Genomic DNA, 13,571 nt, shown 5'->3' with positions numbered 1-13,571 from the left:
GTTTACACGACCTTTTCAAAGCCCGGTCATTGAAAAGATGAGAAGGATTAGATTATGAAATTAAATCATTCCAACTCCAAATTCCAACCTCTGAAGTGATTGTTACAGGCTCAGGATCAATTTAAAATCAGTTTCACATGAGAGGACCACTGTGCACGAGTATAACAGCAACATGGAGAGTTGTTTATTATTGTTGAAATTCATGGTTTCTATACGTCCAGTTTGCTGCAGACTCTCATCAATCAAGCTCCAAATGAGAACTGTGTTGTATACATAGGAGACTAATTTCTTAACATTTGTAGTTTTATTTTTTTATATGATATCTATACTATTTTTAGTATTTTGTTCTGTTATGTTTAATATTAGAGCTGCAGTGATTAATCAATTAGTTGTCAGCTCTTAAATTAATTGTCAGCTAGTTTGAAAAATATTTTAAGAAATAAAAAGTCAAAATTCTCTGATTCCAGCTTCTTAAATGTGAATATTTTCTGGTTTCTTTACTCCTTTATGACAGTTAACTGAATATATTTGTGTTGTGAATAAAACAAGACATTTGTGGATGTCATGTGATCAACATTTTTCACCATTTTCTGACTGTTTATAGGCCAGACAACAAATAGATTAATCGATTAAATAATCATTAGTTGTAGCGCTGTTTAATATTACCTGTGCTCTTTGCTGTCTGTTTGTTCAAATGCACCTGCTGCGGAGACTGTATCACCTACAGTGTATACTAATAATATGATAAACTTTATTTATACAGCACTTTTGTTAACAAGGTTACAAAGCGCTTCACAGAAAGAAACTGCTGATGCAAACAAAAACGGATAAAAAACAACACAAGGATCATAAAACACCAGGGGATAAAAATAAAGGGAAAAGTAAATTGGCAAGACGGGGATAATAAAACCCAGCAACATATTAAATATTCATAAATGCCTTCTTAAAAAAGAAAATGTTATAACAAGGGATTTAATAGAGGCTAATAATGTAGCCTGTCTGGGCTCAATACGACCGCCTGGTCACAAGCTGGGATCGAGGAACAACCTCGACCTTCAACATTCAAATGACCTCTCAAAACCCACCTGGTTCACCTGCCTTACCTTCCAAGGAACGCTCTTTTTAACCACGCTTCTGTCTCTGAGGACATTAGTGTGTCCGTCAGTCCCCCACGTTGGTCCAGACTGAAATTTTTCAGCAGCTCTTGGATGAACTGCCATTAAATTTTTGCACAGACACTCATGAGAGGGAATCCTCCAGACTTTTCCCATTTAACACAGGCTTTGATACCGTCGATCACAGTATACTTTGACATAGGCTGGAAAACTGAGTTGGTTTTGATGGAACAAATAATGAATGAAATTACTTGGCCACATCATTCAGAACAACAGCCTCACTTATCATAGTTTTGCCAATGACGCACAAATCTACCGAGCTCTCTCAACAAATGACTACAGTCCTTTTGACTCATTATGTGAAGGTAAGGTGCAAAGAAATAACTGAATAGCTCAAATTTCTTGTAGTTAAACAAAGAAAAAACAGAGCTGATTTTATTTGGTAAGAGGGATGAAAGGCTCAGAGTTGCTGCCCACCTAAAGAACAAAACACTAACAACCAGAGAGCAGGTTAAAAATCTTAGTAACAATCATGTAAAAACAATATCAAAAGCAGCATTTTATCATCTTAAAAAACATAGCCAAAGTAGTAAAGGTACCTAAAGTCTTATTATCTTTGCATTATTATTTTAAATCTTTTATTATTTGTTTTTTATTTCATTTATAATTTATTTTATTTTATTCTGTCTTATCTTGCTCTTTTAATTGTGTTGTTTTAACTGTTTCAACCTGTATTGCGTTGTATGTACTTCTCTGTACAGCACCTTTAATCTACCTCTGTGTGTGAAATGAGTTTCATAAATAAAACTTGCCTCATCTTGTTTTAGTCCTGGCGATTTTCATGAGACTTTGTGGAAGTGTGTGGCGCGGGCCAGGGAGGAACCCATTACATTCTGGAGCAGATCCAAAAGACAGTCTAGATACTCTAATTATTTTTCACCTTCATTAACACTGAGCGATAGGGAATGGGGATAGGGAATTAGGCCTCGGCTGAATAAATGCCATGCATCTTAAAATCAGGAAGACGGTAGTAAAGTTCATTAGTGACAAAACAATCCACATTCACAGGTACCAGAAATCTACTGGGGTATCCTGCACATATAGGAGGGCAAATGTCAGAAAGCTGTCGTTGAGCACTTTTTTTTCTCAAACTATGGTGTGGAAATGTTGATACACACATATCACGCTGTTATACTGTTCCTCCCATCCAAATGTAACTTGTTTGCAATAAACTCCACCAAAGATATTGAGGAAAAATGTTTGAACTTTAAACTTCATGAGAACAAGAACTTATATTGAACGTTAAGTTTACACCTTATTTTATCATCACATATTTGCATATGAAGAGAAGAGTGGGTTGTTTGCCTTGGCAGAGGTCTGCGCTCTCTGAGTGTCCTTCTAGTTAAGTGTGTATTAACTGTGTGTGTCACTGTGTGTGTTCCAGGTGGCAGAGCTTGAGGCCCAGCTGGGTCATCCCGCTGCTGGTCAGACTGGCAGAGAGGAGCTGAGTAAGTCCGTGGAGGAGCTGGAAGCCCTGCTGAGCGCCAAGGACCAGGCAAGACACCAGTCCACTCCCTGCACTGCACACTGTCCAGATCCATTTACCATCCTGAGGGCAATGTTACTGTGGAGAGCCAGTCTGTAATACACCAGCATACATACAGTGACACATATATATATCACAAGAAATCAACTGATTGTTTGTTTTCAGTTTGAGAAAATAGAGCTGCGGTCTCTGTCTGATGAAAGAAGAAACCCTTGCATCCTTTAGTTACTTAGTAAATGTATTCAGGATACGTTCAAGTGCCAGTTTGAGTATTTGTTCCCTGAATCATCTCTGAGGTTTTTAATTAAATCATTGTGGTTCAATAATCTTGTTTCTGTTAAGACCAAAAGATAATTGCCAAACAAAATGTGCATATCAAAGAAGAGAATGTGTCTTATGGCTTTTACTTATGTCCCTCTAATTTCTATTTCTACAAAGTCCTTAATGTGTCTTCAAGGCACTGTCATTTTTCTTGATGACTCATTGGTTTGGTCTCACAAAGAGAGCTTTGATAAAATACCACAGCCTCTCAAAACACGCGAAAATGAATGCAGCAGATGTCCAGAGCTGCCACCTACATGTTAAGTGCAATCAGGACTTTATGACTCACCTTCACAACTGTTTCCAAGCCCACGTAAATATGATTTTTATGATGCCAAAGTATCACCTTGTGAATATTTTGTGGCCGCGTGAGCCAAGTCAGTGTCCATCAAATGCATCCTGGGCACGCTCAGCCAAAAAACGTTTTCTCTGGAAAAATAAAATGGATATTAAAGTGAAATATTCCTTGAAAGCAGCTTGCTGCTGTCATCCAGCCTCATTAACATAATCATGTCTGTCCCGTCATATAAACAAGCTCCACTTTTGGATTCATGGCAAGGTCACACTGATATGTTTCCACTGGGGGACTGAATCCCCCTCCTACCTTGAAAAACATCAAGGTGTCGCAAATTTTATCACCATCCTGGTTAATGATTCTTTTAGACCCACAAGAAATATTTTGGTGCATCGCAAGAGACAAATGTTTCATGTTGTGATAAACGGGGATGGTGAGTGTGTGAACGCGGTGTGGTGACAGTTTGTTTCTGTTTTCAGGAAATTCACAATCTGCAGAGCAAGAAAACAGATGTGGGTGAGCTGGAGAAGGAGAGAGAGGAGGCCATGCAGAGACTCCAGGTAAACAGACAGCTGGCTCAGTGCGTTGCTTCTCCTTCATAAGATTAATGGTAAAAAATGTATCTTAGGTTGAAAAGTAACTGTGGAATTTTTCATCCTGAACCATATTTTACTCATGTTTTTCTGTCCAATTCTTTTTTAACTTGTCCAATACTGAGCAAGACCACTGCAGCAGTCAGCTGTGAAGCAGGCTGCAGTGCAATCTCTACAGAAAACTGCACCCATAAATACATCCACTAATAGTTGACTGAGAGGCGCAGATTGTTTTTCTAAGTGTCTGACAACATTAAGGGAATGATCCCTACAGTACGTGACCTTTTTGTTAAGGAGCAAGATCCTTTTTTTGGAATAGAAACAACCGATTTATCACAAAAACAGACATTTTATCGTCTTTCCAAAGCCACCACCCAAAACATCTCGGTTCATCTTTCCACTGTTCTGACAATCACCACCTGTCCATCAGGGAACTCTGTAATTAAATAACCCAGAGTTAAAGCAGAGTTGTCGGAGGACATCAGAGGGAAAACCAGAGAATATTTTCTCCATAAAATATGATCTACTTTCACCCAATCATTCAATAAAGTTATAAAGTTGTGCGTTTTTAGAGTGAGGCCCGGCCCCCAGAAACATCCCCGTCCTCTCAAAGAGTCAAACTATTAAGAAAAATATTAATAAAATTTCTGTTTTGTCATTCTTTAGCCAGATACTGGTGTATAGGTGACAGGTAGCAAAATACATATGTGAGAAAAAGACATTAATTTTGTCTTCATGGGAACTTTAAACTCCCCGTTACATTCAGAAAGTGAACATGAAATCTTTCAGTAATACACATATTCACAAAACAATACAAACTAACATTACATTGCAGTTAAATAGTAGTCTCTGTATTAAGTGTTAAGCGGTTAAAATCTTGTGTGTTTGTTTTTCTTTATAAGACCCTTGAGGAGATGACTGTTGTGTGCCAAGGTCTGAAGAAAGTCTAACACTTAAAACTCAGACTTCCAGCAGAAACACGGCTCTTTCAGCAGAAACACGATAGTCAAGGCTATAGCTCTTATAAACCGTGATGAATGAGACTGGTTGGTGGTCCCGGTGGGCTAATGCAATCCTGAGCAACACTAATTACACGGTAACAGTAATTATAATAGATTTGTACTGCACACAGTTGGTTCTCCTCGCCTACACTTTACACACGTTATTTAACCTAGTAGAGCTTTTATTATATCACAGAAAAGTAATAGGACTACTTCATTGACAGGGAGGGAGATAATAGTGTTTCATCTTCAGTGCGAGCAGAGAGCAGAGACACTCATCTGTTTCTTTGCCATTGATGCTTGTGATTCAGGTCACCAGTCTTTTTTTCTTTTCAAGTCTTATACGAGTACAAGCTGTCTCACTGACTCATATTCCACACATAATAATTACGTATCAGCTTTTGTTGTCTTCACCATATTACACTGATTTTTTTTTACATTTTCCCATCATGCTCTGGTGTCAGTTGGTTTGATATGTATAAACTAAAGGCTTCCTCATAGTAAGAAATACAATAGAGTCAGTTCTCTAGAGTGCTGACAGGCTTACACACTGTTCTCTGTTGCTCTGCACAGCCAACAGAGCCACAGAGTCGACTAATGGAAAATCAAAGCACTGATAGTGTACCTATAACAGAGACAGCAGCATAGTTCAGAGCTGCAGCACAGAATCAGAACAGGAGACCCGAGAACTTCAAGGAGAAAACAAATTGCATTGAATTTCCAATGCTAATGCAGGAGATTATACCAGCATACTGCAAAGCCTTTATTAGGTCTTCTGTCATTTTTAGCCGTGGTGTCATTTGTAAATTATTTGTATTCATATTTGACCTTTGCTGTCCTTGTGATTATTCCATAATCTATTCACTACTGCACTTGGCATACAGAATAACCTCACAAAGCACACAATTGCACATTTAAATTTGCAGTTCAGACCAAATAAGCCTGTTAGGACATTCTCTGTAAACTTCAGTGCAATCAGCAGCCGCACGAGGAATGAAGAATTTACAGACATTTAAAGCAGCTACAAGGAACTTTTGATTCTGTGTTGATTTTGGACCCCTGTGGACAAAAACATTAGAGTTTTCTCCGCCTCCTATCATGAAGATCTTTATCTGACCAGGGCATGCATTTGTTTTGGAAGCAAGGGAAAAAAGACACTGGCTATCATCTGCTGATGCAAGTCTGTGACTCAAACACTAAGAGTTCACCAAAGTTGAACTCTATGTGAATTTGCATGTGTGACCACGGTCTAATAATAATTTTAACATTAAAAACAAAGGGGATTAAGTTAATATTGTAAAATTGCAAAAGTGGGAAGATCAAGTACATATAACATATTAAATTATTCACAAACTCTCTCCAATACAGGAAAACTTTAAGAAGAGATTTTAAAGATTCTAACAGTGGCTTCTCTGAGATAAATATGCAGACCTTTCCACAGTCTGAGGGCTCTAACAGCAAAGGCCCACTCACATTTGATTACAAGTGAGGAGTGAGGCCATTTAAGATGTTAAAAGTGATCAATAAGATTTTAAAGTCAGTACAAAATAAAATGGGCAGCCAGTGCAAGTCAGCTAACACAGAAGTTTTTTGTTCGGCAGCGCTCTGCACTAATTGGAGTTGGTGGAGGAAGCTCTGACTGGTACCAGTATAAACTGCATCACAGTAGTCCAGGCGAGACACAATCATAGCATATATAACTTTGTGTAAATCAGACAGAGACAGAGAAGATCTGATTTTTTTTACAGTAGAAAGAAGCTGGACTGCAAAACATTCTTCACTTGAGCATCAGTGACGTCAGTGAAACATATAAATTTGTTTTAGTACTGTTCATGCACCTAAATCACATATAAGCCTACAGCTAACAGATTTGGTTGCTTGGTAATACTCATTTTGATAGGAAAGCTATCAACATTCCCTGGTGATGTTGTATCTGAATAATAATAAGACAACAGCAAGATGTCACCTGGTAGTAAAGCCAACAAAACATTATGTTATAAGCCAGTAGTCCATTGTGACCAATGTCTCACAATGTATTTTATAAATAAATTCAAGATCAGTTTTAAATCCTTTCAAATCCTGTTTTCCTCCATCTGATGAATGGCCGACCAAGGCTGACTCATATTTTCACCTGTGCTCTGGCACTGTCCTTTATTTAAACTTTGATGATCCTGCTCCAGTATCAGCTGTAACTCTCTAAAGACAAATATCCTCCTGCTTATTTCTGACTGGCTAACATACCATTCACTATAAAACCTGGGAAAATGTAAACTCTTCCAGCGTGCGTGCCATAAACCATTTCGTCTGATTTCAAGAGGAATCCAACCAACTAATTCATTATATAGCAAGTTATATAGAAATGTCTGATCTTGTTTGCTATGTGATCTATGTAGGTCACATAGATTACCCATTAAAAACTCATTGCAGCAGCTCTGTTTAACTAAAGCTGAGCTGGTTCTTGTTCAACCCTGCAGAAGTAAACCATCTCTTCCAAAGTGCCTTTAAGCAAGATGCATTTAAGTACAAGCATTATACAACATGACCTCACAGAAAATGCAACATAAATGCTTTCAGCTGTTCTCGTCTCATAAATATGTCATTAAAACATATTAAAAGTCTTTAGAAATCAGGAGTCAGGAATATTTTGAAAGATTTTATGTGATATTCAGATAATTTTGTTTTAAATGTATGTTAATTAATGCCAGTGATGCTAAAATAGTGGTGCTCATTAAAATTAAATTAAATTATTATTTTAGGAAGCAGATAAATGTTACCAGGCTATGGTTAAAAAACACCTTTGAATCACCACTTGGATCTCTTTTTATATGTCATGGAGGAAACTTTTATGAATAATAAGCATTTGTTACAGTTTTGTGTCAGGTTACTCCCTTTTTTTCCTCACAAAATCTAAACAAAATGGTAGTGATTTCACCACCTCGTGTCATAAAGATCTTCATCAGCCAAGCATGCAAATTTGTTTCAGAAGCCAGTGAAAGAAAGACAAAACTTATTTTTAATGCCATTTTTCTTTTTTTTAAACACAGCTGCTTGCAGGAAATGTAATGATGAACTCTATCTATTTGTGGCTATGTAAGATTCATAACTGTAATGTAATAATAATAAATGTTTATTAACAAGGTTACAAAGTGCCTTACAGGGGGAAATATAGGAACAAGCTTGGAAGAATTAGGAACAACCACTAAAGCTGCATCCTTCAATCTCAGAGAATGCACTGGTACATAGGTGGTTAGTAAATCTTTAATATAATTTTGAGCAAGGCCATTTAATGCTTTCAAAGGGATTAATTACCTACTTAGAGACAAAATCTAAAAAAACTCATAATATTTAGGCTATCCTCAAAACTTCCCCTTCATACCAGGCCTGAAACATTAAATTATACATGCTCCAACGCTGTCTTTGTTACTGTACACATATGTATTATAATGATGTTGGAATGTAAATGTTCAGAAAGTCAGAAAAACACAAATACTGTACAGAAAGTCTACAAACATGTAGACATGCGCTGAGATAATCCCTAAACTCACTTTGATTAAGTACTTGTGATCTGTCTTGAACCATACAGACAGAAGATAAGCTTATCTTATATGTAAAATGTCAGCACTCTATGTCGCTGTAACAGTGATTGTCAGGGCATATTTATGAACAGAGGTGGCAGAAATAAGAGGAGCAAACACTCCATGCTTACATTTATAGCATTTTACAGACTCTCAGATTGATTTACAGTGCTACTCTGCAAGGTGTATTCCACACAAAGGCACATTATAAACATTTAAGAGCACCAGTGACTCATGCAAATGTCAAAAAAATAAAAAGAACCTGCAGCTTGGACAGTAATACAGAATGAAATGAGACATATGAGAAAACTGTACTAACAGTGAATCTGTCTGCAGGATGTAGAGAGAAAAAACACGGAGCTGGAGGAGCAGGTTCAGAGTGCAGAGAAGACGCTGGCCTCCAGCCGGGAGGAGCAGGAGCAGGCAGAGGTGGAGGTCCGACGCATCATCGAGGTTCTGGACGTCAAAATCGGCGACCTAAACGACCTGAGACAGAGTCTGGCAAAGCTCATCGACAAATAGCCGCAGCGGCGGTTGGGCTGCATCTCCACAGTCAGCACTGATTTCACCCATGTGGTTTGATTGGTGTTTTACTGAAGCTTCAGCAAAGCAGCAATCAAAGCAGCGTGGAGGAAGATGTGCAGGTGTTTACCTCCATGGATCTGTTTTTTTTTTCAAGATCAGTGCAGGTAAACAGCAGGTATCAGAAACCACTTAAAGGTGCTTTGTGCAAAATAAAATGTCTGTACTGTACATCATTATCTAGCGGTTGGTCTAACTGGCTGCTGCCGCTTGTTTTTCCATATCATGATCCCCAGCAGGTTATTACTGTGCCTCATAAGTCCTGAGAGGCAAGTCACAAAAATGGTGATCCTTTTCTTAAGTCTGATCTAAACTGTTTTTGTTTCACCTGTATTTATGATTTAAAGGGACAGTACACCCCCAAATCAAAAATGCATATTTTTCCCTCTGATAGTTTTGGTGTGAGCTGAAGAGTTCTGGAGATACCAGCATAGAGATGTCTGCCTTCTCTCCAGTATAATGGGATAAGATGGCATATGGCTTGTGGTGCAGAAAACACCTCTATATTTGGAAATTAGTGCATACAAAGAATTTAAAATCGTTGTATATATGGTTGTATATTTCAGTAATAATTTATGGTTGTCACAAAATTGCACGGCACACCTTTTGGGAACCACTGATATATACAGTGTGTACATTATGTGCATCATGTGTGCACATGCAAGAAATTAAATCTCACCTGGGAGAAAACATGAATGCTTCTAGTCCTATATAGAACTTGCGGCAGTGGTGCACTTCAGCCTCCAAAATGAGCATTATAAAAATACACACTCTCATCAGGTGATTTTTTTTTTTACTTAGCAGAACATTTTCCCCCATTTGTTTCACAGATGAAAAAAAATGTAAGCAACTTGGACAGATTTTTCTGGCAATTTTTTTTTACACCTGTTCCTAAGTCGTAAATAAGGAGATAAAACAATTTACATCAGACTTAGAAAATTCATCTGCAGATTTTTTGTCTTTTTCTCAATGTTTCTGTATTTTTTACCATCTGCCATCACTGAAAACTGAAAGATCCATTTTCGGTGGAAGAACAGCACCCTCCTCCTCCTTTTAGTACCATAACCATCCAGTGTATTTTGTCAAAATCTGACCTGGTGGTTTAAAGTGTAAAATGCTGAGTAGTGGCTGCTAGAAGCTGCTGGTCTTTCCAGTGATGGTCTCAGTTGTTACTGGTAATTATACTGGTGTCTCAAAAGGACTAAGGCAGTGATACATTGATTGCAAATAATACACAAAGCACCTTTAAACAGGTCTGGCACAAAAAACAATTCTAAGGTTGCTATTTTGCAAAAGTAGACTTTTCCAACAGGTATCACAGGATTTTCAGTGTTTTTGTGTGATGTTCTTAATTTAATGCAGAGTGGGCAATCCACCTTTATTAGTGTATCTAGAGTAGCAGTAAAACTAGGAAAGAATCAAAAGATAATGGTCCGACTGAGTTTAATAAAAGCCAGTGGTGCTGTTTTCCTGCAGAGCTGGAGGTCTCAACCACTCAACCGTGTCTGGGCACAGACAGTAAAACTGCAGTCCTGTAACAGCAGGACTCACATCAGCGCTTGAGATGGCTGAAAAATAAAGTTTAATGGACAATTACAACCCCAAATCCTTAAAAGTCGTGTAAAATGTAAATAAGAATGACGTGCAAATCCTTTCTGACCTATATCCAACTGAATACAGTACAAAGACGAGATATTTACTGTTCAAACTGATAAACTGTCCGAAAATGGTTGGGACAGGAGCATGTTTACCACCTTTACTTTTAACAACACTCAGTCAGCGTTTGGGAACTGAGGACACTAACTGTTGCAGTTTTGAAGTCGTGCATCATTCTTGATATATGCAGATGAACAGTCTGGGGTCTCTAAATTTGTGCTTCATAAATGCACCACACATTTTCAGTTAAGACAGGTCTGGACTGCAAGCAGGCCAGTCTAGTACCCAAACTCTTTTTCTATAAAGCCAGGCTGTTATAACACGCGCAGAATGTGTCTTGGCACTGTTTTGCTGAAATAAGCAGGGACGTCTCTGAAAAAGACGTCTGGATGGCAGCGATCGTTTCAGTTTTTAGTTTGACAATTCGGTATCTTGTCTTTGTACTATACTCATTTGAGTATTGGTCGAAAAGGATTTGCATTGCATCTTTCTTAATTTATGTTTTACATGGATTTGTACATTTTTACGACTGTACTAAACACAGATATTAATCATAATTCTGAACATCTGGTTTAGAGAAACAGCAAAGGGACAGTCTGTTTTGTTCACTACACTTTGGCACATTAAATTAACACTCTGAGGCCTGTATGAGAAAGGATTTTAGATATATCTCTGCTTTTACACAATATCAACCTTGAGTTCACGCAGGTGTCATCCTTCCCTCAACACTGTGGAGATGCACACAGTAGGAGTTTGGTCGGGGTAAGGACACATGGAGACAAAAACCCTGAATAAAATCAGCTCCAGTTCACCATCAGCAGCCTGGACTGGCTTCTCACCAGCCAGAACATCAAGAATCTCAGAGATGCAACAACCTGCTCATATTCTGTCCTCTGAGGATTGCCAGCGTACGAACATGTTTTTTGTTCATGTTTTATGAGGACTGCTCTTTCTCACCACTTATTCTATTATTCATGTCCATCGATGGGTTACTCACAGTCAGGATGGGAAATCAGCGGTGGCTACCAGCCAAAATGCTGATAAATTCAAGATTTGTCCTCTCCATCAGGCCACTTTGACAGGTGGATCAGCATGCGAAGGAAAGGTCCTGACGTATCACTGTGGCCTGTGGACAGACAGAGACGCTGCTTTCCCGTCCTGATGTTGTTGAGTTGAACCCGAGGTTGCACTTGATAATGTTTGTGCCAAGTTTTATTTTGTTTACATTTGTCAGCGTTCACAAAATGATCCAGTTCTGCTTTATGTACTTTTTCTGTGTTGCTCAACACTACCATTTACCATTATAGTAATAATAACCCTAGAGAAAGGCTCAGTGGAGCCGCAGAGCATAGATCACTATGAGAGCACTGCATGAGCTCTGCAGAGGCCCCGGACCTGCCAAGGAATGTGAAGCTGTGTGTGTGTGTGTGTGTGTGTGTGTGTGTACACACAATACTTAGTAGCGTGCAAGCGGAGACTGCTCAAGTTAAAAAGCACAACTGCAGTGGTTTTAGAACGTGGGTACTTAATTGACTTGTCTGTCAGCTTTGTCTGTGAACTTCTGATGCACAATATCTATTGATCTTTGCTTCTCGCCCCCTGATGAGTTATTGATTTCTTCATATGACAGTAATATAGGTACAAATAAGGGGCAGTCTTTTGCAGCTGATGATGCAGTAACTGCCAGGATGATAATAACATGTCAAAATGTGATTTAAACAGGTCATAATGCAATCTGTTTAATAAACTACCAGATAATGTACTAGCACTCATTATTACAATCATCTGCAACTATTTGTGTTAGATTTTAATATTAAGTACCTCTACAGTTCAATAAGCCCAATACAGTGATAACAGTTATAATATAGTGCTACTGCATTATGCTACTATTGATCACATTAAGGCTGGGTTGCACCAACAAGATCATTTTTAAACCCAATATGTTTTTTCTCTAAGCCATGTTTTCATTAGTGCTGATTATATTGCACCAAAACTTAATCCTTGAGATGGATAGAGCAAAATAATCAAATTTCTTGAATAAAGCAAACTCAGATGTATGATGCGTCTCTTTCTTTTATTCCAGCTGATCCACTGAAACACTTTAAACAGTCAGACACTTTTATTATTTGGCCATATTCCTCCATTAATTTGGCCAACAAGTTTTCCTCAGAGGAGGAGAAATTAGAGCTTCTCTGCTGAGCCATCATAACTAACTTTTTAAAATTCTTTCTTTTCTTTCTTTAACAATGTAGTATCAGGATTTAAGTTTCCCTTCTTCTTACTTGGTCTGGCAGCATTCAAACTATTTTTTAAAAATGTATTTATCATTCAGCATCTCTATAATGCTCTATGTAAGGAGCTCTGATTAATTTTAAAATCTAGATTTTTTCATTTTAAGCCTAGTTTGGCTAAACTATGGAACTAATCTTAGATTAAATTAATCTTTGTTGGTGCAACCCAGTCTGAGACATTTTATTTTACCTTCAGTCAAACATCATTTTGAGAAGTTACTACACTATCTGGGAGTTCTGACATCAGCTGCTACATGCAAGTGTCACTGAATTAGCAATAAAGTTTAGAGCATAGATGCCTGTTCAAAGTTAATACAAGTAATTTGTAGGTAATGAGACTTCTGTTAAGGCCTGTTCTCATATATTTTAACAAAATCAGTGCTTTTTCTTCATAGCTGTGGTCCTTTTTTTCATGGCTTCACCAGATTGTGACAGATTAGTACCAGCCTTTAATCAAGCATGAAGAAAATGCATCAGAGGCCATCAGATCCTCAGCTCCTCACGGTTGATGTCAGAAACACTTTGCTTCACAACAGCCTTATTCCAGTGTATCAAGAATGCACAGTAACACTATGGAGACACAGAAAAGGGGGCAG

General features: G+C 38.0%; 1 protein-coding gene across 1 annotated transcript in view; it reads left to right on the top strand.

The window, feature by feature from the left end:
- The window catches only part of LOC146323959 (homer protein homolog 3-like), a 67,762-nt gene extending 58,349 nt beyond the window's left edge, over positions 1-9,413 (top strand). Inside the window, exons 7-9 of the mRNA XM_084723135.1 lie at positions 2,560-2,670; positions 3,757-3,837; positions 8,783-9,413. Coding sequence (XP_084579261.1) covers positions 2,560-2,670; positions 3,757-3,837; positions 8,783-8,968 — 378 coding nt within the window. The 3' untranslated portion in view covers positions 8,969-9,413. The remainder of the gene's footprint in view (positions 1-2,559; positions 2,671-3,756; positions 3,838-8,782) is intronic.
- The last annotated feature ends 4,158 nt before the right edge of the window (positions 9,414-13,571 follow it).

The sequence above is a fragment of the Lutjanus erythropterus genome, chromosome 7 (assembly GCF_056507025.1).
Source record: "Lutjanus erythropterus isolate fLutEry1 chromosome 7, fLutEry1.hap2, whole genome shotgun sequence".
Lineage (NCBI taxonomy): Eukaryota > Metazoa > Chordata > Actinopteri > Lutjaniformes > Lutjanidae > Lutjanus > Lutjanus erythropterus.
Note: the sequence above shows the minus strand (reverse complement) of the source record. Positions and strands in the feature narration are given on the sequence as shown.